The 27264-nt window shown below is 35.7% G+C and overlaps 3 protein-coding genes across 8 annotated transcripts; 2 read left to right on the plus strand and 1 right to left on the minus strand.

Moving 5' to 3' along the window:
• Nucleotides 1–240: 240 nt before the first annotated feature.
• LOC132051462 (squalene synthase-like) lies at nucleotides 241–16506 on the plus strand. 5 transcript variants are annotated; one of them, XM_059442534.1, is made up of 14 exons: nucleotides 246–638; nucleotides 5813–5855; nucleotides 5943–6032; nucleotides 6214–6289; nucleotides 6786–6855; nucleotides 7425–7568; nucleotides 7665–7769; nucleotides 7900–8046; nucleotides 8433–8508; nucleotides 9168–9256; nucleotides 15525–15616; nucleotides 15729–15756; nucleotides 15848–15916; nucleotides 16169–16506. In XM_059442534.1, exons 1-13 carry the CDS (start codon nucleotides 450–452, stop codon nucleotides 15908–15910), a joined length of 1212 nt encoding a protein of 403 aa, XP_059298517.1. In that variant the 5' UTR covers nucleotides 246–449; the 3' UTR covers nucleotides 15911–15916; nucleotides 16169–16506. The 5 variants fall into 5 exon arrangements, 4 of the variants coding, with proteins under 4 accessions (XP_059298517.1, XP_059298520.1, XP_059298519.1 ...); XM_059442537.1 differs by lacking the exon at nucleotides 5813–5855 and having other exon boundaries at nucleotides 499–638; XM_059442536.1 differs by lacking the exon at nucleotides 5813–5855 and having other exon boundaries at nucleotides 499–638; nucleotides 6793–6855.
• Nucleotides 11065–12371, plus strand: LOC132054338 (uncharacterized). Its single transcript, XM_059446380.1, has one exon. The coding sequence runs from the start codon at nucleotides 11167–11169 to the stop codon at nucleotides 12346–12348; it is 1182 nt and encodes a 393-aa protein (XP_059302363.1). The 5' UTR covers nucleotides 11065–11166; the 3' UTR covers nucleotides 12349–12371.
• A 383-nt stretch (nucleotides 16507–16889) lies between the features above and the next one.
• Nucleotides 16890–18469, minus strand: LOC132051463 (protein POLYCHOME). Of its 2 annotated transcripts, XM_059442539.1 has the most exons (4): nucleotides 18375–18469; nucleotides 17924–18246; nucleotides 17183–17288; nucleotides 16890–17104 (listed from the first exon to the last, which is right to left on the minus strand). In XM_059442539.1, the coding sequence occupies exons 2-4, from the start codon at nucleotides 18233–18235 to the stop codon at nucleotides 16899–16901; spliced, it is 624 nt and encodes a 207-aa protein (XP_059298522.1). In that variant the 5' UTR covers nucleotides 18236–18246; nucleotides 18375–18469; the 3' UTR covers nucleotides 16890–16898. The 2 variants fall into 2 exon arrangements, with proteins under 2 accessions (XP_059298522.1, XP_059298521.1); XM_059442538.1 differs by having other exon boundaries at nucleotides 16890–17288.
• Nucleotides 18470–27264: the final 8795 nt, after the last annotated feature.

Raw genomic sequence — 27264 nt, forward strand, 5'->3', positions numbered from 1 at the left:
GTGCCAAAGAAAAGGCTTAATGCGACACATATTTCACAATTTAAGTCCAAGCCCAAAAAAAGAGAGATTCTTTTCTTTCTTTTTTAAATAGTTTCCATCAAATCTAATAGACAAATTCGATAAATATTTGACGTGAGATTAAAAGTGTTAATTTTTGGCAAACTTAACGGACAAAAATTGTTCAGTGCATACTTATGGGACTATTTTGAAACCCATCCTCGAACATGGGAGACCATTTTTGTCATTTTCTCGTCGGACTTCATGTATGTTATAGAAACATGCTTTCAACGAGTTTGATTAAAAGTCAAATTCCATAAATTATAAGTATTCAAATATTAGGTGCTTCACTTGTTCTTTCAACACCATTAGATTCATTTTCCTGTCCACCGACACACCCTATATATATTGGTGAGCTTTTTCTTCTTGAAGGAATATAATTTAACAGTGATATGATGGGAGAAATAGTGAGGCATCCGAATGAGTTATACCCATTGATGAAGCTGTTAGTAATAGCAAAACGAGCAGAAAAAGAGACTCCTTCACAGCCACACTTGAGATTTTGCTATTTGCTGCTCCGCAAGATTTCTCGCAGTTTCTCTCTCGTCATTCAACAGCTTCCCCTCCAGCTCCGTGACGCTGTTAGTATTCTTTCCTTCTCTTCAATTCTTTAACCTTTTTTATATATTGTTTTTAATATAACTTAAACTAATTTAATTAAGATTATAGTAGCAAATAACTTATTAACCTAATTACTCAACTTTATAACAATAGTGTTAAATTCTTTACATTAGTATATATTCGCTCTGTTCAATTCCCTCAGTCTCAATTTGTTTGTCTGAGCGCGAAGATTAAGAAAGCAAAAAGAACTTTTGAATTTTATGATTTTAAATTAAAAATATGTATAATGCATCAAAATGTCTTTTACTATTGTGGTAAATCATGTCATTTGGCATGCTGGAATTAAAGAATTGCTAAATACATATGCTAACAGATGGAATATATTTATTACTTGCTTAGTTAGTTTTAAAAAGAATTTACACCTTTATATATTTAAAAATAATTTAATTTTAAATCTTTTTTGTGCTTAATAAATTTTTTTATAATTACAATATATTTGCAATCACAAATTTCAAAAATATTTTTTTTAAAGATACTGTATCCGACCAATCAATTCTTTACACAAATTGAAAGCGAGTTCGTAACGTCTAAGTCAAATTGTTTCTTTTAAAACAACAAATTAGGTTAATAATGCACGTATTTCCAAGGAATTGAACGTGTATCAAAACCATCGATGGTGACTTGTCTTCTTTGTTTGCCATGTATCATGCATGTGGCTTGCAGTTCTCCACTTCTTATGTCTAATGCGGAATCTTTGACCGAAAATATTATTGCAATAATGTAATGCCAGCTATATTATGACTAGGAGCCCGTTTGGATTGGCTTATAAGTTCTTTATGTTCGTTTCAATTTTTTTTTGAGTGTTTACAACCAAAAAGTCATTTTGTCATAAAAGTAGCTCAAAAAATAATTGGGCCCGTTTCGTTTGAAATTATTTAAAGTAGCTTATAAGTAAAAACGAATTATAAGCCAAAAAATAAAGTTAATTATCCCAACTTATATTTTTTGGCTTTATAAATTCGTTTTCCAGGATTATAAAGTAATTTATTTTAAGCCCATCCAAAGAGGCTCTAGATTGCTAGCTTATGATGAGCCCTAACTGATCATGCATGTAGGACAATTTAATATGATCTCCATGCATTCAATTTTAGGGTTTTACTTTCTTTTTTTATTTTTACTAAAAATAGTATCTCTCTATGTTTAATCAGTTGACAATTCAAACATTATGACAAGTTTAAAATTATAAGATTTAAATTATATTTTAGTACATTACACACATTTTTAATTTAGAATCATAAAATTCAAAAGTTCCTTTTATTCATTAAATTTTATGTCACCACAAAATTCAAAAACCCTTTTTATTCCTTAAATCTTATGTCAAGTTAAATTAAAATACTTAAATTGAGATGGAGAGAATATCTTTTATTCCAATTCAGAAGACCTTTTTTTTTTTAAAGAAAAATTGATCCCTAAACATTTGATACCATTTTGTTCTTATATAAGTTTTGAAATTAAATTGACTGCTGTAATTTTTTTATCTTATACTCCTAAGCTAAATTTTCAATCATTTCATAATATTTTTGCTTCACTTTCATAAATATAATATGTTTGTAATTAATTTTTACTTTATCAAGCTGTGTGTACTTAGAGGGTGTTTGGATTGACTTATTTTAAGTGCTTATTGATTTTTAAGCTATTTTCTAAATTTTGTAGTGTTTGATAAAGATAAAAAATGCTTAAAAGCATTTACTTTTAGGCAAGAAAAGTATAAAAATAAATCAAAAGCCAAAAGTTGGGTATTACCAACTTTTATGGCTTTTAGCTTTTAGCTTATAAGCTACTTCTAGAAAGCCAATCCAAATACCCTCTTAATACCGTCGTATATAAATGGGCACTTTTTTCTTTCCACTCAAATCCCCAAATTCCTTCCTCCCGTGCAATTTGCTACTCTCTATGTTTACTTTTATTTGTCATGTTTCACTTCTCGAGAGTTAAATTACATGGACTACTTTGATTAACATTTTAAGATATATTTTTTCATTATATTAATATGAGAAAAATTACAACTTATAGTATTTTTCGTATGATTTTTTAAACATCTAAATTTATTTTTAAAATATTAAATTAATCTAATTTAATTTACATTCCAAGATTAGTCAAATTGAAATGTCACAAGTAAAAATGGACGGAGAGAGTAGGATACTGAAATCCAACTAAACCCAACTCTTCATGGCGTCTCCTACTCCGGCTAACTCCAGCAAATATTTCAAGCTTTTTCTTGTTTCGACATTTCCTATTTCTCCAACAACGGCGACCAGTGGGATAGATGCATCTGTCCAAGGCGGATCTAAAAATTTTAGAATATGAGTACATCACTAAAATAGGAAAAGAAAAATATATTAAGTGAGAATTGATCCCTATTCTTGTGGATGAATAACTCATGATCCAACTAAGTGCACGAGCATGTCCTTTTGGAGCATGGTACCAGCAAATAATATGTATACTCCCTCCATTTCCAAATAAATGATATTTTAGGCTTTTCATTTTGTTTCAAAATAAGTGATACTTTAGAATTTCAAGAAAAAATTAATCTTATTACTCCAATATTACCCTTATTTACATAATCAAGAATCATTAAGTAGTTTTTTTTTTTTCTAGGCATTTAATTAGGAATAAGTTTGTAAAAACACTTTTAGGAGAGCACATTTTTAAGGAATGTGCATAAGCTAAAAAAACCCGTATAAAATATATGTAGTTTGACGGAAAGACAATGTGTTGACGTGCACAACTATTTCAAGAGTAAATCCGCCTATCCAGCTTCTTCTTCCATAAGCAAATTTCTTTATTAATATTAGACCATCTCGAGCTCCTTTTGTTATCAACAAAAGCATAAATTATCAAATGGAAGCTATATATGAATATATTCAAGATCTAGTGATCTATTATTCGAAGGGATAATGTAACATTTCCACCCCAAAAACTGTTATGAAATAGAAAAAGCGGAAGAGAAAATCGAAGAGAGAATGAATGAAAACTTATTGCATTAATTCATTATATTGTTTCTTGTATTGAAAAATAAAAGACTACATCTCTATTTATAGATAAATAAAGAGAATAAAATAAAATAAAATATATTATTCTCCTTATAGATACTAAACTAATAGAAAACTAAATATTTTATATTTAATGTAGTAACTAGACTTAGAAGGAAATTAAATGTTCTAGAATATTTCTAGACTATAAAGGAAATAAATTTATCTACCATCAATTAAATCATAAAGTAGAAGAAAAGTAAATTTTAATATCCCCTCAAACTCAAGTTGGTGTATCCAATTTGAGTTTAAAGACTTGATCCTTCTCCTTCTTTTTGAAGGCCGTGTAAAATTATTTTTTAACTTCATCTCCACTGGTCAATTGTGATGGTTTTCACTTTTCATCAATGAAGATTTGTGGAGCATTCAAAAATATATTGATGCTTGACATGGTTCAAAATAGGTATGGATTAAAACAAGTACTAGTTGAAAATTGGTATTGATTGAAAATTGGAGCCCGGTGCGTTGAAAGTGAACACAGGTTAAAATTATTGGAGCCCGGTGCGTTGAAAGTGAGCACGAGTTAAAATTGAGCCCTGTGTTAAAAATAAAAGCAAGAGTTAAAATTAGGTTGAAAATAGGTATGGGTTAAAAGTGGTTGAAAGTAGTTTTTCTTCTTCTTCAATGAAATCACACATCCATTGAGATCAATGAACCTGGCGTTGATACCACTGTTATGGAATAAAAAAAGCTAAAGAGAAAATCGAATAGAGAATGAATGAAAACTCATTGCATTAATTCATTACATTGTTTCTTGTATTGAAAAATAAAAGACTACATCTCTATTTATAGATAAATAAGGAGAATAAAATAAAATAAAATATATTATTTTTCTTATAGATACTAAACTAAAATAAAACTAAATATTTTATAATTAATATAGTAACTAGACTTAGAAGGAAACTAAATGTTCTAGAATATTTCTAAACTAAAAAGGAAATAAATCTTTCTACGATCAATTAAATCATAAAGTAGAAGAAAAGTAAATTTTAACAAAAACATGAATCAAAAGAAGATTTTACCAAGAAAAAAGAAATGTGGAATATTCTCAATATGTTGCCTGAAAAGATTACATTTCTTAAATTCCACATAATTGCTGTTAAGATTTAAGCTAGCCCACCATTATCTTAGACTGAAGATCAATTGATCCTCACTGTTAATTTTTCATTGGAGAATTTTGTAGCAAAATCTCCGCAATTGCAGTTATAGCTTAGTATACTATGCTTCCAATAGTGGTCTAAATGAAACCCGCCAACTTTAAAAATCATTAAGCATGAATAATAGTGAATAAGATTTTTCCTGTGGGAGTAAATTTGGTATTGCAACATGCTCCAATGGTAAGAACTGGAGAGGGAAAACAGGAGTTGGAACTATTGCTGGAAAGAAAAGATAAAAGTACCCATTCTACTCAGGGGCGGACCTATGTGCATTTTGGTTATATAAGAAATATATGAAATTTGGTTATAAATATTAAAAAAGCACCCTGGAAATCAATAACATAGTTGGGTGCTTTAGTTTCCAGGCCGGAAGCACCCACGGCCCTTAAATCCTGGGTCCGCCACTGATTCTACTAGTATGCAAACAATGTATATATATATATATATATATATATATATATATATATATATGTGTGTGTGTGTGTGTGTGTGTGTGTGAAAGATTACTACTTAAATTTTTTTAATTTTGTACCTATAATTGCAAAAGCATAATGGGTTCGATGATAAAAATTAAAAGTTGAACTCGTCAAATTTATATTATAGATTTGCTAGAAGAAAAAGAGAAAAGAAGAACGAGAGGAGGAGATAATAAACGAAGAAAAAGAGCGAGCCTTTAATTTTGAGAGTTCGAAGGAGTGTGTTAGGACTTAGGAGTGAGGTTAGGATTCCTTTGTATACTTTAGTTAGTTATTTAATTGAAAATTCTAATTTTTTTTGTTATTATAAACCAGCTCCCGTTTTATTTAATCAACTTTTATCAATAGAAAATATTGTGTAAGATTAATTCCTCGTTCACACTTCCCAGCTTGTTTTGTGCCCATCCTTACATTTGTGAGTTCAATTTTCTTCACTTGTTGTAATCGCCATGTAATCTTCACTTTTCAGGTATGCGTATTCTATTTGGTTCTTCGAGCACTTGACACTGTTGGTGTGTAAAATCACTGCTTGCTATTTTTTGAACATTCAATTGGAATACATCAGTTTGTTATTCATGTGTGATTGTTCTTTTGGACAGAGGATGATACCAGCATAGCGACACAGGTCAAAGTACCTATTCTCATAGCTTTTCATCGTCACATTTATGATCATGAGTGGCATTTTTCATGTGAGTAGTCTAAATTCTTCTACTTCTTTATTTTCCATACTCCAAGCTAGCATATTTGTTAATTTCTATACTTTGATAAAAGATTCTCCTTTATGATATGGAAATGCTTCAAAATCAAAATCACAATCACTTTTTCTTTAGTTTTGTCTCTGTTTGGGTAATCCCGCTTTTTGTTTGATAGGTGGTATAAATGCCTGCAAGGATCTCATGGACCAATTCCATCATGTTTCTTCCGCTTTTCTGGGGCTTGGAAAAAAGTGAGTTCTTCTCTTGTGGTACTGCTAATTTTAGAAAGACTCGTCATAGAAAACTTCTAATAATTGTGGTCCAATAGGAGCATTAATCTTCTAATTAATAGAGGGTTCATATATGTTTTTTTTTCATGAGAAGGATCCATATTAACCATCTTAGAGGTATATTAGACTATAATTAGAAGATTAATGTTTGCAGTTGCTTGACTCTTCTTGACATCTGTCTCCTCTACATCAAGTTGGCTGAATACCCGGGCACCCTATAGATTTGCACAGATGTTAATGTACTTCAGCTACAGTTTTATCCTTCTTTTATATAGTCTGGAAGACAGTATATGTTTATATTTAGACTGACTTGACTTTCATATGTGAACTCATAGTTGTGGTTTTGAATCTCTAACCAATGCTATACGTTATCTCATTTTATATGCTTTAGGAGTCGGGTTCCTAAAGTTATGCCAATACTTTGTGAATGAAACATTATATTCATGTAATTTTATAGTTATCAGGAGGTGATTGAGGATATTACTATGAGGATGGGTGAAGGAATGGCTAAATTCGTAAACAAGGAGGTATGTCATATTACAACCAAGATAAACACGACTTTTGTGAAACTGAATGAAGTTCCCATTTGTTTGCATCTTGTATCAGAATGACTGGCTCATTCTTTGAGGCTTTCATGTTTCAAGGGATCCCGTTGCCCCTTTTTCTCTCTTAATAATTCATATCCTCTGAAACTCCATTTGGCTGCTCATCCAGCACTTAACACGGGCTCTTGCTTTTCTATACCATCAATTACTAGTACATCTGTAATTGGTAATTTGGTATATCAGTTACCTACAGGCTCTTAACAACATTTCTGAGAGAAATTTCTTTAAATATAATGAAGCATTATTGGCCAACAACAACTACTACATCTTCATTTTCTATTAGTCATCTTCTATGTATCAAGGCTGACATTATTTTGTAGGATTTCAAAACTTGTTAGGTTTTGGTTGCTGCTTTCAGCCTCTAGTGATTGATAACTAGAATCTGTGCAATGCGAGATCGATACTCTTTCCAGCATTCTATAATGTTTCTGGATGCTTCACTGGTCCATCAGTCTCCTTGGATTCTGATTACAACTAATTCTGCCTTGCAGATTGAAACAATTGATGATTACGAGGAATATTGTCACTATGTAGCTGGGCTTGCAGGATTAGGCTTGTCAAAACTTTTCCATGCCTCTGGTAAAGAAGATTTAGCTCCAGATTCTCTTCCCAATGCTGTGGGCTTATTTCTTCAGGTATTAAGTATTAACCTTAATCTTAGCAGGCGTAGGAGCCATGGTGGCCACCATTGCAATCTTTTCAGGGCGGTCACAGCAATTTATTTATTTCAGAAAACAAATATCATTAGAGATTATTTGGAGGACATAAATGAAGTACCCAAGTGTCGTATGTATTGGCCCCATCAAATTTGGAGTAAATATGTTTACAAACTTGAGGTTTGTTTTCTTCTTGTGCTAGTTAGATCATCATAGAGTTTCTCATCCCTTAATTTTGCCCATCTGACTGTAACCGTAGCCAGTTCATGACCTATTGAGTTGAGCATACAAAATTTGTGTTACTTCTCAGGACTTGAAGCTCGAAGAAAATTCGGCCAAGGCAGTACAATGTCTCAATGACATGGTCACTAATGCTTTATCACATGTGGAAGATTGTCTTGTTTGCCTATCCACTTTACGTGATCCAGCTATATTTCGATCCTGTGCTATTCCACAGGTACTTGAAGGTCTTTCCTTATTTTATGTGCATGTTCCCTTGTGCCGCTTAAATTTATGCTCTCTTTCCTGCTCTCTGTTAGTTTCTTTTCTCACAAACTTGGGTAAATCGTAAAGAATATCTTGTGTTTGGAGAAAATATTCGCATGATGGAGTGTGTAGAGTTGGTCTATGGAGAATGGATTAGAGTTCTGGTAAAGAATGATATTTTTACCATCTTTTCAAGTTCTATGTTTCTTGATGTGGCTGGTGGAGACATGATAATCTATGGACAGCTTTTCTCAATTGTTGCTGTATTATGTAACTTCTTACCTTCCAGCAGTACTCAAATACTTCTATTTGTCCTAAAACATGCTTTAGTTAGTGTTAGTTTCTTATCCTTAACAGGTCATGGCTATTGGGACATTGGCAATGTGCTACAACAATATCAAAGTCTTCAGAGGTGTTGTAAAAATGAGACGAGGTAAGATGTATATGATTCCTCAACATGAACCTTGCTAGTTTCTTACGCCAATTTTTTTTTTCTTTATCGTTAAATTTTTCATGTGTTCTTTTGTGATGACTGATCTAGCCGCTAGAAAATTTGGTCAATTTTCTGACGTGTTAGGCCATCGTATAAAATAGAATAAGCTATTTCCTAATCTTACAAATGTATGAGAGCTATACATACCCTTTAATATCCCTGATTATACTTTAGAAACTGAACACCTGTTTCTAGTAGAAGGCCTCTAACCGACGAGTCTTGTCATGAACGTCATCTAATGGTACATTTTTCTTTCTAGTGCGATGCTCCTAATAAATTCAGTTTGCTTGATAATTAACACAAAAACATTGACCTTGCTTGGAATCTTTCGTATCTTTTATCACTTACTCTTTCAAGCTTTCTAAAAGTATCTGCTTGATCATACTTGCATTTATGTCTGTCTAGATTTATGCATGATTAAACAGCGCTTTACCTAGTAATATTTGTGTGCTACCTAGTTTTTATGTTTCCTCATGCTTTATTAGTTTGTTGGCTCTGCAATTGATTCTTCTTCTTTTTCTTCCCATCACCGACATAACAAATGTCCTATCATCAGAATCCTTTCATCATCATCAAGTCGTGCGGTTTCTTCTATGTAGGACTCACTGCTAAGGTTTTTGACCAGACCAGGACAATGGCAGATGTCTACGATGCTTTTTCACATGTTTCTTGTATTCTGAAATCCAAGGTATGATGCTTATATTTATCCTCTGTACTAGCTTGATTCCTAGCTGTAACCTGATCATTCTAGAAGTTAATAACCATTTTTAGAAATACTTGAGCTTTCCATTCTACAAGTTTTGTGTATTATATTTGTTTCTCATTGTGTACATCTTTCTGTAAGTGTTGATTTTCATGTTTGTCTATCACTAATGTGATAACAGACCTCACGTTGCATGGAATATTTTCCCAGTTAGACGTCAATCACTGTGTTGAATTGGTCGTTGCCACTATTCTCTATAGTTGTCACTGCAATAGCTCTCTGCAATTATTTCCTGTCTTAAAATCAGTCATGTTTGGTTGAAAATTCGACTTAATCTATTGATTCCTTTCAATTACCATCAAACTGTTTAAGACATTCACTTTTGATCCTTAGTGAGTGAATTAAATCTTGTTCTTATTTCTAATGAAACACATTGATACGAATCAAAGGAGAGTTGCTTAACAGGATTGTACCAAGGCTAGTGTATGCTTGTACTTGGTAGTTATTTTAGTTAAAGGTAGAATTAATAGGGGTCCACTCTGGAATACACGGTTAGATCCTAGTCTTTACCATATTATTTTTGTTATTTGCTTTTCAATCCCTAAGAGTTAGTTATACGTTTTGTCCTCTACTGCTAAGTGGCAAGGATAAATGCGTATACGATTTGTCCTCTAGCTAAAGTGGCAAGGATAAATACTGTAATCAGTCTTATTCACCAGCAATGAAAATATTGTTATCTCTAGCATAGTATAGTTTTTTATCTTTCTTCTTAGCTGTAATTCTTCTACACTGCATCAGTGGTATCAGAGCAACGATTTGGCTCTGTGGAAAAATGGCTTCTAATTCGGAGATGATGGGTTTGCTGCAAAAAATTTCGGCAGATATGGTGATTTTTCAGAGTAGGCAAACACAGTTGGAAGAAAGGCAAGAACGAACGAGAAGGGAACAGGAATTAGCTATGCAACAAATACGAGAGGTTGTCAATGGTGAAAGGCGATTTGAAAGAGATAAGGGTATCGCAGTGTCGTCGGAGGAGCTGTACTCACCTTCGGACACTCCTCTGCGAATTGGGGAAACTTCAATACAAATCCCTAATTCTCAATTGGGTAATGGAGCAGGTAATCTTCAATCACAAGTCTCGCATAGCAATATTCAATCACAAACACCTGTCATTAGCACTGTTAATAGTCCAATTAACCTAACACAATACCCACAATCTTCATCCATGTTTGCTCCGATGACCTCACAACCGATAAACCCTCCCCAAAACCTTCAAACCCCTACATTCCAGCATTCCTTTCCCCAATCTCACCTGAACCCGAGTCTGTTAAACCAAATTCCCCCAATTAATTTCAATTCAAATTCCCAAGCTTCACAATATCAACCCACTCAATTTCCCTCTTATCACCCTTCTCCATTTGGTGTAAGGACCATGCCAAGTTACTCTGCACCAAGTAACCAGTACTATAATGTATATGGAGCTCCAACTACTCATATTCCACCACCCTTATATCACCAAAACCCTTATGTGCAAAACCCCTATGTTCAGCCACCATTCCAAAACCAAAGTCCTAATTATAATTTCCAGAACCAACAAACCCACAGCAACAACAATATGACCTTACCTATCCCATCCTTTACCAAATATACAAAGATTGAGTTCCCAAAATTTAATGGTGCTGATTTAAGGACTTGGTTATACAAGGTGGAACAATTTTCTCAGATGAAGAGATAACCTTGAACCAGAGATTGAAGTTGGTAGCCATACACTTTGATGGGGATGCTTTGCAATGGCATCAGGGATATATGAGAAACAGATCTCATTTGCCCCTTCCAACTTGGGAAGAATATTTATGTGCCTTGGCTGATAGATTCGGGCTGAGTATTCAGACCCTATGACTGAACTGGTGAGAGTCAAACACACTGGAACTGTTAAGGATTATCAGGCTGCATTTGACAGTGTGATGACTAGAATTAATCTATCTACAGATCATGCTATCAGTATTTTTTTGAACAATCTCAAACCTGAACTTAGTGATGCTGTGAGGATAGGCAATCCTTGCAATTTGCCTCAAGCATACTACCTAGCAAGGTTGCATGAATCTAACTTTGCTGCCCAAAGCAAGGCCATGAAGAGTTATGCTGGAACTGGCCAAATTCACCCCAGAAATGTAGGTGGAACTGGTTCTAATACTGTCTATAAGGGAAACACAGGTGGATACAGAAATGCTGCACCTGTTACTGCTAGGATGGACAGCTCTAAGAGAAGGAATTTGACTCCAACAGAGATGGATGAAAAAAGGGCTAAAGGATTGTGTTTTTTTTGTGATGAGAAGTTTTTCCCTGGGCACAAATGTAAAAATGCTAAGAGGCAATTGTTCTCTTTAGAACTGGAAAATATTGAAGAAAAATTTGAAGAGGAGGTTATTGGAGAAGAATTGCAATTGGAGGAAGAGACAGGGGAAGTATTGAAGGAAACCATGGAAAGTTGTGCTATATCGTTACAGGCCCTAAATGGTACAGATGGATACAGAACTTTGAGGCTGAAGGGATTCAGTGAACAAAGTCCCATAGAAGTCTTCATTGATTCTGGATCAACACACAACTTCATTGATGAAAGTGCAGCAGTAAGACTAAAATGTGAAGTGATTCAAATTAAACCTCAGTTGGTGCAAGTAGCTGATGGCAGAGAAATCCCAACTGACAAGATGTGCAAGGGCTTCAAATGGCTAATGCAAGGAGCTGTATTTGAAGGGGATTTCTTGATATTTCCAATAGGAAAAAGTGATATGGTACTTGGGGTCCAATGGTTGTATCCCTTAGAGGATATTAGATTCAACTTCAGGAAGTTGGAGATGGAATTTGAATATCAGGGAAAAATGTTGACCCTACATGGCGTTCAACCCAAGTTTAAAACTGTAGAACCCAAGGCCATTAGCAAGATGAATGTGATCACTTCTCAATTCTTTATGGTTAAGGTGAGAAGTGCAGAGGTGGAATTAGAAGGTGAGAAGGAACCGAGCCAGGTAGAAGTGAAAGAGCTATTGACAGAATATCAAGGATTTTGGGGAACCTAAGACATTACCCCCATCCGGGGGTGTGTTTGATCATCATATTCCACTCCGGATGGAGTCACTCCTGTAAATGCCGGGCCATACAGGTATTCTCCAATTCAAAAGATGTCATTGAAGAAATGGTGCAGGAAATGTTATCTCAGGGTATAATTCAATATAGTTCTAGCCCTTATGCTTCTGTGGTGTTGGTGGGAAAGAAGGATGGATCATGGAGATTGTGTGTGGATTACGGAGCTCTTCAACAAGGTGATCGTGAAGGACAAATTCCCAATTCCAATCATAGAGAGGAACTGCTTGGATGAGCTTGAAGGGTCTAAGGTATCTTCAAAAATGACTTGAGAAAGTTGGTTATCATCGATTAGAATGACACCCCGATATCCCTAAAGCGCTTTCAAGACACGTGGGCACTATGAATATTTGGTGATGCCCTTTGGGTTAACCAATGCCCCATCAAGCTTTCAAAGTCTTATGAATCACATATTTCGGAATCATCTTAGAAAATTTATTTTAGTTTTCTTTGATGATATCCTAATTTATAGTAAAAGCTTGGAGGAACACCTAGTTCTATTTAAGAATCACCTTTGAATTGATAGTACACAACCAACTCTTAGCTAAAAAGAGCAAATGTGTATTTGCTGCATCAAGTAGAATATTTAGGGCATTATATCTCGGCGGAAGGTGTAGCAACTGATCCAAAGAAAATTGAAGCTGTGTGCGAAAATGGCCAAAACCAACCTCAATTAAGCAAAAGAGAGGTTCCTGGGTTGACGGGTATTACGAGAAGATTCATTAAGGGTATGGGTCATAAGCAAACCCCTAACTGATCTGTTAAAGAAGGATGGGTTTGGATGGAATCAGAAAGCCAATGAAGCTTTTGACAAGAAAGTGGCACTCAACAAACCGACTCTTGATTCTTACGATTTTACAATGACATTTGTGGTAGAGATCGATGCTTGCAATATGGGGGTTGGAGCAGGTATTAATGCAAAAAGGGCAACCTGTTGCCTATCTTAAAAGGACTCTCTACTCAACATCAATTGTTGTCGGTTTATGACAAAGAAGCGCTAGCATTGGTGATGGCGAACAAGGCAAATGGGCTCAATATTTAGCCGGAAGAACTTTTGTTGTCAAAAGCGATCAAAAGGCACTCAAGTTCCTTCTAGAACAAAAGTTGCGTGCGGTACTCAACGAGCGGATTACTAAACTTATGCAGTATGATTTCATAGAATATAAGAAAGGGGAAGGAAAACAAGGCGACTGATGCACTATCTAGAATGCCGTTAGTAGAGTTAATTGCTATGACCCTTTCTACAATCAAAAAGCCGATTTGTTGGAATTGATTATGAAAAGTTGGGATTTAGACCACGAGTTAAAAGAAATGATAATCGATGTCAAAACAGGAGAGTATGAAGGCAAGGGATACACTTTCATTTCATGAACTTGACTTAGAAAAAATGGGAAGGTGGTTGTAGGCCACGATGAGCACGGGGAAAGGAAATTATGCGGTTGGCACAATTCACCAGTGGGAGGTCACTTGTGGAATAGACCACGCATTCGAGGAAGCTATCTTCCTTGTTCTACTGGAAGAAGTTAAGAAGATGTGCGAAGCATGTGAAGGAATGTGACACTTGTCAAAGGCATAAGTATGACAATGCTCCATATCCAGATTAATACAACCCTTGAAAATTCCCCGAATTTGCTTGGGGAAGCATAAGCATGGACTTCGTAGAAGGACTTCCTAAGTCAAAAGGGAAAAGCTCATTTGGGTGGTAGTGGACGTACTAACCAAATATGCTCATTTTGTAGGCTTATCACATCCTTATTCAGCGGTGAGGTGGCCAAATTATTGTGGAGAACATTTACAAACTCTATGGTATGCCAGAAGACATTGTAACAAGTGACGGAGACCCTATATTCACTAGCAAAATGTGGCAGGAGCTGTTTGGAATATTGGGTGTCACTCTTAATACATCAACTGCTTACCACCCCCCGATCTGATGGCCAAACAGAAGTGGTAAAAATGTCTACAGAGACTTATTTGAGGTGCTTTTGTTCTGACTCTCAAGGTGACTGGTTTTCTTACTTAGCTGCTGCTGAGTGGTGGTACAACACCACTTTCCACAGCTATTCAAACTACCCCATATGAAGCCCTTTATGGTCGCCACCTCCTTTGCACCTGCCTTATGTATCTGGGGAGTCTGCTATTGAAGAAGTTGATAGGAGCTTGATTACTAGAGAATTCAAATTTCAGTTGTTGCATAAGATATCATTTGAAGAGAGCACAACAAAGAATGGAGGGGCAAGCCAACAAGCATAGATCTGACAGGAAATTCCAAGAAGGAGATTGGGTGTATTTGAAAATTCAGCCATATAGACAAGTTACAATGTCTGGGGCCAATTTTACTAAATTATCTGCTAAGTACTACGACCCCTATCAAGTCCTTCAGAAAATAGAGTTGTAGCCTATAAGTTGTCCCTACCAAGACAGCTGCTATTGCACCCTACCTTCCATGTCTCACAACTTAAACCTCGCCACCAAGTACCAAGCACTATCTCTCACCCTCCTGTTCTCTCTCTAGCTAGTCCTTACTGCCCTAAACCCAACAAGATTCTTGAGAGAAGAATGATCCAAAAGGGTAACAAGGCAATCACACAAGTGAAGGTACAGTGGGAGCAGTTACCAGAGGAACAGGCCACCTGGGAAGATTACCAAGCCTTGCTGATCAGGTTCCCTTCTTTTATTCATGAGGACAAGGAAGCTCTTAAGGGGGAGGATTGATACGAATCAAAGGAGAGTTGCTTAACAGGATTGTACCAAGGCTAGTGTATGCTTGTACTTGGTAGTTATTTTAGTTAAAGGTAGAATTAATAGGGGTCCACTGGAATACACGTTAGATCCCTAGTCTTTACCATATTATTTTTGTTATTTGTTTTTCAGTCCCTAAGAGTTAGTTATACGGTTTTGTCCTCTAGGCTATGGCGTAGGATAAATGCGTATACAGTTTTGTCCTCTAGCTAAAGTGGCAAGGATAAATACTGTAATCAGTCTTATTCACCAGCAATGGAAATATTGTTATCTCTAGCATAGTATAGTTTTTATCTTTCTTCTTAGCTGTAATTCTTCTACATTGCATCACACATACCGCTAGAACTTCTGAGGTGTGAGTTGTTTTTTTCAGGTTGAGAATAACGATCCAAATGCAACAAATACTTTGAAGCGGATTGAAGCAATTATGAGAACTTGCAGTGACTCTGGAACCTTGTATAAAAGGTTCATTATATTCTCTAGCTAGTTGCATTTATTTCTTTTTTATTTTACTTTTTCCTAGGAATTTTGTCAGCTGGTGCCTCTATCTAACCACTAGGAAGTTTTATCTTATCAGGAACAAGCCTAACTACATACCAACTTTGGTGAGTTTTTGTGCTGATAATTTTTCACACTTTGATACCAACTCATCTTTCTGCAATTGAAAATTTCTAATATCCTGAATAACTTGTGCAGGCTGTTTTCTTTTTCGTCATAGTGGCTATTCTTCTTCCCTACCTGTCAGCAAAAAGAACTTAGACCCTTGGTACGAATCGGGAATGACAGTATTCTACTTGACCAAAGGAAGAATTGCTTAAGTTTTTTTTCTCCATAAATTACATGCATGAACGCCATCCTCGTGTGATACAAAAATATGCTTATTATATTGCAACTGATGTTTTCTTCTCCCTCCTCCTGCATCAATCTTAATATTTCTCCAAATGGAAAGTTTCTGTAGATCCCATCAGTGATCTCAATCTGAATATTAGCTTTCCCTATCTTATGTTTTTGGTTGCGGTTTTGGTACCATCTTTGCTGTGACTATCGGGCATTAGAACTTGCAGCCTTTTCACGTTGTGCAGATGGTTACTAGCGAAGTTTCTTTTATTGTAACACCGATATTGAGTCATTCAAAAGAAAGAAAGAAAAAAAGGTCCACCCAAAGAAGATGGCACCAATGTATTAATTTATTTGTGCATGGATATACCAATCATCAAAGGAGTAGGGAGGCAAAATTATCCTATGGTTTCAGAAAGGTGTTGATTGGGCAAGTTGGATCAAATTTGACCGTGTCATAACATTTAAAGTCAATAAATGGGTCATGATCTAATCTATAAAAAACTTACTTGGATCAAGATAGACTAAGTTGTGGATCACTAACCCAATATGCTCTACTTTGTTATTCATTGTCCTGTAATTTTACAAAATTCAATGTACATCAGAAAGAAATACTGCTACTTATCATAAAGGGTAACAATGTTAAAACTATAGAGCAAATTCAGCCACTATGTACATGTTCAAATAACCGTGTAACCTTCAATGTTGTAACAGGCAAACGAAACTTAAGCATTATTCTAGAAAAGGATAATATGCTATAAGGACTGAAATGTATCCTAATTCAACTGAGAGCTTGATCATCAGAAGATGATCAACTATACACCACACTGGTCGGCTGCTCTTTCCTCCAAAATTTAGAAGCCTTTGGTGCCTCAACCTTGATTGAGCTAGCTAGATATCAAATGGTGAATCAGCGCATGGACATCAAAGTCCCAACTCTTTTTTCCCTTTCTTGTTTCTTAGCAATGGGAGTCCTCATCAACTTATGCAGTTCTTCCATCACTGCTTTTTCAACTTTGTCAATTGAGTGCAGCAGCTTTCTCTCTGGTGTGAGGCCATCGGAGTGTCCCGAGTCGTTCTGATAAGTGATATCGAGCAATATCTTTGGTACTTTACCTACAAATTTGGGATAATGCCTGCTTCTCAATGTTGGATGTGGAGTCATAAACGAATTATCGTGCTCAAGTTGAGCACCTGATGTAGAGTCAGAAGGATCAAAAACAGTCCAGTCCTGTGGTATAGGACTCTCAAGTTGTTGGCCTTCGCTCTCTCCCAAGCGAGCTCCTCTTCTTTCGATAGCCTATATAGAGAAGAATCATATAACAATCAGATTCATCCAGATTAGAGGAGAACTTACATATCCAATTATATGCAAGTTGAGCACCTAATAAGTGCAGTAAAAATAGGTTTTGGTCCGATACCTAGATTAAGGCTCAATTAGCATTCCAGTATGAAGCCACAAGGCAGAAACAATGTTTTCGCTAGAGATGCAAAGAACCTCTTTCTATTAGTCTTCTCATTGCAAAAGTCAATCTAGGAAACTCTACTTGGAAGTTGAAAGCATTAATCAGCTTCCAAGATTGGTTAGTACTGGTCTTGTTAAGATGGATTTCTGACTAGTTGAGTTCGATCAATCAATAACTGAAGTGTAACAAGCACATGAGTTCTATCAAGAAGGCAGATTAAGACAATCCATTGTACCCAATGTTGCCAAAAAGCTCGATATAAAGCAAAAGTGAACTAAATGTCAAATTCACTTATGGATACTCTTTCTACAACCTTACCTTAGCACATTCAAACTTCATTAACCAATCTCAACATACTTCAATACACAAACATAACAAAAATTCACATAAATAAAAAAGGCAATACATATCAGATTTGTATAACAAATTGAGCAAAATATATGCCTGAGAAGTCAAGAAAAGTAATTACCCTCAGAATGGAAGTGATATCCCGAAGAGGAGTTCTTGGATACCAAGAAGGAAGGACACTATGCCCTCCTCGTCCCTGCGAAATGTTCTCTCGACCAATCACCCTAGCCGAGTTCCCATTTCTCGGCATCCCAATACCGACCCTTCTTCTGGCACCATTCCAATCACCAGCACTAAAATTCATCGTAGCCCTCTCCTCTTGTTCATCCTCAAAAATCGCAATGCCACATCCTTCAACTGTCCTCCGTCGACGACGACTATACATGCCAATTAGGTCCTCCGCCCTAGATAGTCTGTCTCTTGTGTTCGGCATTGTTGCAGAATCTTCAAAAAAAAAAAAAAAAAAAAAAACTGTTAGTTTCGATGACCCATAAAATCAAAAAAGGTAGAAAGAATCGTGGACAGAAAATTGCATTTTCCGGTGACCTTCCATTTTTGCAGCTAAGATATACCTTGAGATTCGTATGGGTTGTGGAGGGATTCTGGAAGATGAGAAGTAGGATCTGCTAGAGAGAGGATAAAGAGAGCTTAGAGAGAGAGAGAGAGAGGCGAATAGGCAAATTTTCAAAATGGAGTTTGGGCGCTACTTTATACATACACCAAAATGCAAAATGAAAATGAAATGTTTTAAAAAAGGGAAAAGGGTCAAAAATGCCCCTCTATTTTGAGAAAAGGACTAAAAATATTCTCCATTACGAATTCGGGTTAAAAATACCCCTCCCGTCATTAAAGTTTTCAAATATATCATGTCTTAGCAGAAATTTCCAAATACCCAAAATAATTCGGTTTTATTTTTAAAACCTGTCTAGAATATACTTGGATTGCTAAATTCATACTAGAAAATAAGCTATAACTACAACTTCGTGTATCAAATCAATAAATAATTCGAGATATTTAAATTGTGGTTTCCGTTTCTTGATTCATGCCAAGCCAATCAGAACGAAAAATCAAATCGTCAGCTCTATGATCGTATGAGTTTTTTTTTTTTTTTTTTTAGTTAGGTCGGATTTAAATGGAGCGGGTTTAAAAAATGAAACCGGGTTATTTTGGGAAATTTTGGGATTTTCTTGTTAAGACAGAGGTATATTTGAAAACTTTAATGACGGATGGGGTATTTTTGACCCAAATTTGTAACGGAGGATATTTTTCGCCCTTTTCCCAAAGTAGATGGGTAATTTTGACCCTTTTCCCTTTTAAAAACTCAGAAAATTAGTAAAGACGGAAATCCTAGCTGCTTACTCAGATTTCAAATTTCGAATCTTATTTTGTTAGCTGTTCTAATCCTCAAATAGGCTATTCAAACGGGCTTCTATTTTTGGACTACGGAAAAGGTCCAGGTATGCCCTTCGACTATTGCATGATAATGCCCCCCCCCCCCCCCCCCCCCCGTTTAAAGCTGGACACAAGAATGCGTTCGTTGTTCAAAGTTGAGCTATTTATGCCGTTAATGAGACGAAATCCAACAAAGACCGATTTTTGCCAATTGATACCCAAATAACCACTCGACCCACTAACCCAATCCTTTAAACTCGAACCCCACCTTTATTTTCCCCTTAGTTGAAGGACATATTTGTTCAGTCGCGCATAGTATAGGGGCATATTTGATCCATTAAAGTTCCTGAACTGCATATTGCAACAATAGTTCTGAGTTATTTTTGTGCACTAGCAATTCTCAGTTTAGTACCATTGATTTTTTGATATTGCATTTGGAAACTGAGTCAAATCATTCAATCTTTACATTCCATTCAATTTTAAAACTAAAATTATGGCACAAAAACAACATGTTGGCACAAAATGTCATTGCATTCCGAAACATCAAAAACATTTGCAGTTACAATTCGTTCAACCATTACATTACACAGTGGCGGATCTAGCATGCTAGGTGGGGGTTCCATTGAACCCCCAACTTTCGACGCGGAGTATAAATTTATATATAAAAATTTATTAAAACTGTAATAAATAGTAGACATGAACCCATAACTTTTAAAATACGACGGGTTTACACTAAGAATCTTAAGTTTGAACCCATTGAGTTTAAATCTGAATCCACCTCTGACATTACATTGCATCTAAATTATACAACTAAAAAACCAAATACAATTACATAAGATAGATATTTTCCTTCAAACTTCCAAGTCTTCATAGATTCTTTGGAGTCCACAAAGTGAGTTGGAGCAGCAACTTCACATCCACGAACCCTTACACGGCTACTTGAAGAACTCGAAGCTTCCGACATTTTATTAGAAGTAAAATAAATAAAAGAGCAAAGTGGCTAAAAATCACCCGAGAGATAACCTTCTTTAAAAATATAAGGGGAAGAATATAACCCTAACTGAGGACAACGGATCTACTGGTTAGGATTCTCATATCAGCTATTGGTGAGTCCCCCCTTCATTCAGGGTGTTATCTTTATGTCATGTTCATGTCATGATAGGCAGTAGAGGTATGCCGGGAGCCTTGTCCCGTTAATTAGTTCAGGCTTTATTTTTAGAGGTTTCATAGAGTGGTCTAGCATGTCATGTCAGAAGTTCAGTTATCGTATAACCCATGTTGACTACGCACTTATTATGTTTCAAACTATTTTCGCACTAACAATTCCAAACAATATTTCCAGTATTTAGTATTGATTATTAAATCACATGCTTCATTCAGACTTCCGTGTTTTAACTTATATTTCACATTAGTACATGTCTCATGTTAATTCAGCAAGCCATGTGATTTGCTTGGTCACATGCAGCAAGGCACCGAGTGTTGTGTTACGTCCAGGCCCAGCTTCGGAGTATGACAGACATAAACACTAACAATTTGTAATTTTTGTAGATAAATTTATACTTTGGTCAAGGTAAAGTCATTCGATTTTAATAGTAGATTGGGGACGAAAATAACAGATGATACATTCTAATTGTATGTTTAACCGTGACAAGTTATTTATAATACTAGTCATGGGACACGTGTGTTCCTCGAGTATCCCATTCTAATTAGAATAAACGTTTTACAAGTACTACAATAAGTGTGCAATGAATTACACAAAAATGCAAGCTTAAACTGATGAATGATGAGATTAATTATTTGACTGATATTTGTTATCGTTGTAAAATATAATCATATTGAAGAATGGCTATCAAATGAATTTTTAAAGTAATGTTGACCTACTTCAATTATGCAAATCTTGTAATATATCAAGTATTCGACTTAGACAGTAATTTATAATTGTATAAGTCAACTACACATAAATTAAATATGAGTTTGAGGAATATCAACTACGGTTACAAATTTTCATGTCTTAAAGATTTTGCCTTCTTTAAAAAAAATTGTAATCTCCTCCTTTTTATAGCCGCATACATATCAAGAAGTTATTGTCGAATGAGATCTCCTGGCCATCCTGATTAGTTTCTTAGCACTGAGCATTGACCTTTATTTATGTATTTATTAATTTATTTATGAGTCCTTTCATCTGTAAATTTAACAAAATAAATATTAGTTAATATTAGTTAAGTTATAGACGTATAGTTAGTAAATATTAGTATATTGAATAGATATAATTGTATTATAAAAATTAGCACGCGCTAGTTATGACCCATAATAGTGAAAGTGCAAGAGGGGGGGTGAATTGTAACTTTTTCGTGCAGATAGTCGACTAACTGAGAACACTAGTCGACTATATCGTAATGCAGTAATAAAAATGCAGAATAAAAATGACACAAATATTTTATACTGGTTCAGATTCAATGTGAATCCTAGTCCAGGACCCTTGGGTTGCAAGGGTGTTCTTTGCAGCTCTTTGTAAATGTTTTGGTACAGTGGTTTGTTTGAATGGAGCTCCTACGTCTACACTCAAACACTCATAATCTTTTTGATACAAATGCGTCACAAACTATTCTATATCTCTCCTTTCTTTTTTGTTTACACTATATCACTCAGTAATACAATGTTTGTGAAAAGTAAAGCAGAGAACTTGAGAGTATGAGACGAGTGTATATTTTTCTTTGTCTCTAGAGCCTCAAATATATAGTCTTCAAGTGTTTAGCCATTAGACTCTTTTTTTCAGCAGAGATATCAACCCAAGAGATTTGATCCTTATAAATTAGGAATATTTGAGGATCCTAATTTCCAAGAATAAAGCAAGAGCTTATTAAGACTTGTAACGATCCTTTCCTTCTGTGGTATCAGCCTGGTTGGCAGATGCTTGTTTCCTTGTGCGTTGTTGATATGAAATAAAGGTTGTACAGCTGCTTTCCTTATGCGTCATTTGCCTTGTTGGAGTGGTACTTGTTTCCTTGTATAGCAGATTTGATTTAATGCTTGAATCCCCATGATTGTGCTGATTTAAATGCTTGAGTAAAATCTGATTCTTGTTCCAAAATACGCAGTAGCCTATTTTTGTTGAGCCTTGAATTTCTTTCCTTATACGGCCGACTTGGGCTTGTCCTTCTATTCAAATTTGACCGAACTCTTTTTGTCCATTGGGCTTATTTGTCCAATCCATTTAGTTGATCCTTTGAGTATAGTACCTACACAATAATTTGTCATCATTAAAATCATAACACTAACAATCTCTCCCTTTTTGATGATGACAAAAAAATTACTCAAAGTGAGTGTAAGTGTAGTCAACTTCCCTGTTTAACTAGTTGATTCCATTTCTTGAATAATGCTCCCCCTGAATATTGGAGTAGAAGACTTCTCCCCCTGAGTAGTTGACTGGTCCAGTCTGGAATTTTCTTCCCCTTTGGCATCAATAAAAAAGAAAGACACACAGCAAAGTCCATAATAACAATATAACAAAATACAAGGTGAAGTGAGAAGGGGTTAGATTATAAGGCTGAACGAATAGCCACAAACTATAGTCTACGGATAATTAAAAATAACATAGTCAAGATGGACTAATGTCCAAAACCAAAAAGATTGTCTTAAACAAACAGGACAAAACACAATTAATCCTGCTCCCCATCAGATTGCTGCTCCTGCTGCTGTTGAGCAAAGGGCCGAAGAAAGTACGCTAGAGTGTTAACCATAGCTTCCTTCATGGCATCCAGAGTTGCAGTGAACTTAGCAGGAAGACCATCAACACTACCTTGCAATTTGGTAGCCAACTTGCCTGTTTCCCTTAAGCCACCATCAATCTTAAGACCCAGTTGAGCAACATCAACACCAGTTTCTTTAGACATCCCTGACCTTTTCCATATGGAAATGAGTGGACACAAGGAGATCTTTTAGGGAGTCAATTTTGTCATCAAGGACTGAGAGCTTAGCAAGAATATCAGAGAGATGATCAGATGGGAGGTTTGAGGAGAAAGGTTTGGATGATTAAAAAACAGGTGGACAGGGTTGGTCAGGTTCCTTATCTACATCCCTTTTGAGAACCCATACATTATCCATACATACATATCCCATGCTAACAAATGCTCTAGAGTCATAACATTGTTTAATAAAAATAGGAGGGTGGTCATCAAGATTAACATGATGGGCTTCCATAATGCGAGTAATGAGCATACCATAGGGCAAGTTAGTAGGATCAGAAACAGATTCTAACATATGGTTCATGACTAGGGAGGAAGAGAGAGAAGGACTTACGTTTCTTAACCAAACAATAAGTTAGAAGAGTATCACGCTGAGTCAGGGTCAACAAAGAGCCTACACGAGGCAGGATAGTAGTAGCAACAATGTGAGCAAGCACACGGGTTTCAAAAGACAAATGTTTGGGGCCTAAGTGAGGGGGAAGGGAACCAGTTGAGTCAAGAGAAATAGACCGTTTAGCCTCTTCATAAGTGACCTCAAAATCAAATGGCTAGGAGTTACGAGACAAAGCAGAGAAACCAGAGCTTTTGATATTGAGCATTTCATCAAAACCAGAGTTGTCAAACAGAATATGAGTGCCAAAAATAAGGGTTTCAAGTTCGTCATCTTTCGTAGCTCTTAGATTAGCATAAAACATGCGAATATGATGTTCATAAACTCGAGTAGGTGCATAGGAGAAAAGATTTACCCAACCTTGAAAGTCAAAAAACTGTTGAATATTACAATGTAGTGACGAGATTACATCAAAATCCACTATTCGACCATGAGCAAAAGATTTACCTTTAAGGGAGTGAAATAGATCAGAGTTTGGGGTGGACCAGAAGTGGCGACGGTCGAGAAAGGCATTTTCATTGTCGAACTTAAATTTCTTGGAAGACTCACCACATGTTTCAGTTGCATGGTCACGTTTGCTAGAGAAACGAAGAGAAAACGAATTTGTAGAGTTGTGAGGGGAGGAATCAGAGCCATCACATTCGACATGAACAGGGGATGAGGCTTTACCTTTGTTTTTATTTCTCGTGCTTTTGCGAGTGGAGAGAGAGGAATGTTTCTGAGTTTTAGCCATAGATTGGAACAGAGGAAAACTGTTGAGTGAAGAATGATAGAGGGATGGATGGTTTTAATGAAGGTTTTGGGGAGACGGAAAGGTCATGGAATGAGAAGGGTTTATGGGGAAGTGAAAAAGGTAGTGGGAAAAGGAGAAGACGGCCGAGAGTGATGATGATATTTATGGGAAGGCGAGAATTGGGGAAGGAGTAGGGTGCGGTTATCAATGAAGGGACAGAGGCAATTTCAGAGAAGGAAAATTAATCAATTTACCAAAAATAACATAGCTACATAGGTTTATCAATAATTCCTAGAGATTCTCTAAGCATGCATAATCTTTCGTCAAGTAAGGGTTTTTTAAAAATATCAGCAAGTTGATTTTCAGTGGAAACAAACTGTAATTCAATGGACCTTTTGATAATATGATCTCTAATAAAATGATGTTTAATATCTATATGCTTTGCTCTAGAATGATGCACATGATTTTTAGACAAACATATAGCACTAGAATTATCACAGAAAATTTTAACAGGCTTAAATAATAAATCATAATCACTTAGTTGATGCACCATCCATAGGAGTTGAGCACAACATTGCCCAACAACAATATATTCAGCTTCAGTAGTAGAGAGAGAAAAACATCCCTGTTTTTTGCTATGCCAAGTAATTGGCATGAACCACTTGTGCTTTTTCTATCATCCTTATCTCCTGTAAAATCAGCATCAGAAAATCCTTCTAGGTTAGTTTTGGGATACCATAATCCATAGAAAATAGTTCCAAGTAACTATCTAATTATTCGTTTTACAGCACTAAGATGAGATTCCTTAGGAGCTGACTGAAAATGAGCACATTTGCAAACAGTAAACATGGTGTCTGGTCGACTAGTAGTAAGATACAATAGAGAGCCTATCATTCCTCTATATTTAGTTTCATCAACTGCTTTACCTGTATCATCTTTGTCAATGGAACATGTAGGACTCATAGGAGTTTTCATAGCTTTAGCATCACTTAGACCAAATTTGTGAACAAGCTCCTTTGTGTACTTACTTTGACAGATGAATATTCCTTTGTCCGATTGATGAATTTGAAGCCCCAAGAAAAATGTTAGTTCGCCCATCATACTCATTTCGAATTCACTTTGCATGAGATCAGAAAATTCCTTACACAAAGATGGGTTAGAACTTCCAAAAATAATATCATCTACATAAATCTGTATAATTAAATTTCCAGATGAGGATCTTTTAATGAAAAGTGTTGTATCAATCTTTCCTCTAGAGAATCCATGTTCTACTAAAAAGGTGCTTAGTCGATCATACCAAGCTCTAGGAGCTTGTTTAAGACCATATAGTGCCTTACTTAGTTTAAACACATGATATGGGAATTTAGGATTTTCAAAACCAGGTGGCTGTTTAACAAAGGCTTCCTCTTCAATAAATCCATTTAAGAAAGCACTTTTAACGTCCATTTGAAATAGTTTAAAACCTTCAAAAGCAGCATAAGCGAGTAAAATTCGAATAGATTCTAACCGTGCAACAGGAGCGAATGTTTCATCATAGTCGACTCATTCCTGTTGTGAGTAGCCTTGGGCGTCCAGTCGAGCTTTATTCGTCACAACTTCACCTGCTTTATTCAACTTGTTTCTGAACACCCATTTTGTTCCTATTACTGATCCTTTTTCAGGCCTGGGAACTAGATTCCATACTTTATTTTTGTCAAATCGATCCAATTCTTCTTTCATCGCCTTAATCCAATGATCATCTTTTAAAGCATCATCTACTTTCTTAGGCTCGAGTTGAGATATGAGTGCTAGATTTGCATTATTTTTACGAGAATTTCGAGTCTTCATTCCTTCATTTATATTACCAATAACAAACTTTTTAGGATAATCAGGCTCACTTCTCCATTCGTTTGGAACAGGTCCAATCGTAAGATTAGTCGACTCGTCAGCAGAGGTAGTTTCTTTTAATGAGAGACTTTGATCAGTTGAGGTAGTAGTCGTAGTGACTGAAGGCTGGTAAACATCTTCATCTACAAATTTTTCTTTCTCAACCAAACGGTTAGTGTTATCAAAAATAACATGAACAGATTCTTCAATAGATTTAGTGCATTTATTGAAAATTCTATAGGATCTGCTATTATTCGAGTAACCAACAAAAATACCTTCGTCACTTCTAGGATCAAACTTACCAATGTTGTCCTTTCCATTGTTGTGCACAAAACATTTGCACCCAAATGAGTGAAAATAGCTAATATTAGGTTTCTTACCATTCCATAGCTCGTAAGGGGTTTATTTAGAATAGGTCGAATCAAGCACTTTGTTTAATGCATGACATGCTTTGTGCTTACGGCACGCCGAAGTGATGTGACAGATTGTGTTCTAAAATCATTGCTCTAGCCATGTCTTGTCAAGTTCTATTCTTTCTTTCAACGACGCCATTTTGCTGAGGAGATCTTGGTGACGAAAAATTATGCGCATAACCTTGTTCATTGCAGAAATCCTCAAAGGCTTTGTTTTCAAATTCTCCTCCATGATCACTTCTTATGGAAGTAATGTAGTAGCCTTTGTCACGCTGAACTTTCTCACAGAAAAACTTAAAGTTCTTTAGAGTATCATCCTTATGAGCAAGAAATATAACCCAGGTAAAATGAGAAAAATCCTCAACAATAACGAAAGCATACCTTTTTCCTCCAATGCTAGCAATTCTAGTAGGACCAACAAGATCCATGTGTAGAAGCTGCAACGGTTTAGAAGTAGATACAATATCTTTGGAATTAAAAGAACTTCTTGTTTGCTTACCTTTCTGACAAGCATCGCAGATATGATCTTTTGAATAATTTATTTTAGGCAGGCCTAGGGCCAAATCGTGTTTGGCTAATTTTTCAATTAGCCGCATGCTAGCATGTCCAAGTCTCTTATTCCAAACCTAAGGATCTTCTCCCATAGATGCCAAGCAAATTTGTCCAGCTGAACTTTTAATAGAGTCAAGCACATATACATTT

Source organism: Lycium ferocissimum, chromosome 4, assembly GCF_029784015.1.
Source record: "Lycium ferocissimum isolate CSIRO_LF1 chromosome 4, AGI_CSIRO_Lferr_CH_V1, whole genome shotgun sequence".
NCBI lineage: Eukaryota > Viridiplantae > Streptophyta > Magnoliopsida > Solanales > Solanaceae > Lycium > Lycium ferocissimum.

What these genes read in the sequence shown, in the direction of transcription:
- LOC132051462 (XM_059442534.1), top strand. Translation starts at nt 450, where the DNA reads ATGATGGGAGAAATAGTGAGGCATCCGAATGAGTTATACCCATTGATG. An exon ending in TCATGAGTGGCATTTTTCAT is followed by an intron (nt 6,033 to 6,213) that starts GTGAGTAGTCTA and finishes TTTGTTTGATAG; the next exon opens with GTGGTATAAATGCCTGCAAG. An exon ending in CTAACTACATACCAACTTTG is followed by an intron (nt 15,757 to 15,847) that starts GTGAGTTTTTGT and finishes TAACTTGTGCAG; the next exon opens with GCTGTTTTCTTTTTCGTCAT.
- LOC132054338 (XM_059446380.1), top strand. Translation starts at nt 11,167, where the DNA reads ATGACTGAACTGGTGAGAGTCAAACACACTGGAACTGTTAAGGATTAT.
- LOC132051463 (XM_059442538.1), bottom strand. Translation starts at nt 18,235, where the DNA reads ATGCCGAACACAAGAGACAGACTATCTAGGGCGGAGGACCTAATTGGC. An exon ending in ATATCACTTCCATTCTGAGG is followed by an intron (nt 17,289 to 17,923) that starts GTAATTACTTTT and finishes TTCTCTATATAG; the next exon opens with GCTATCGAAAGAAGAGGAGC.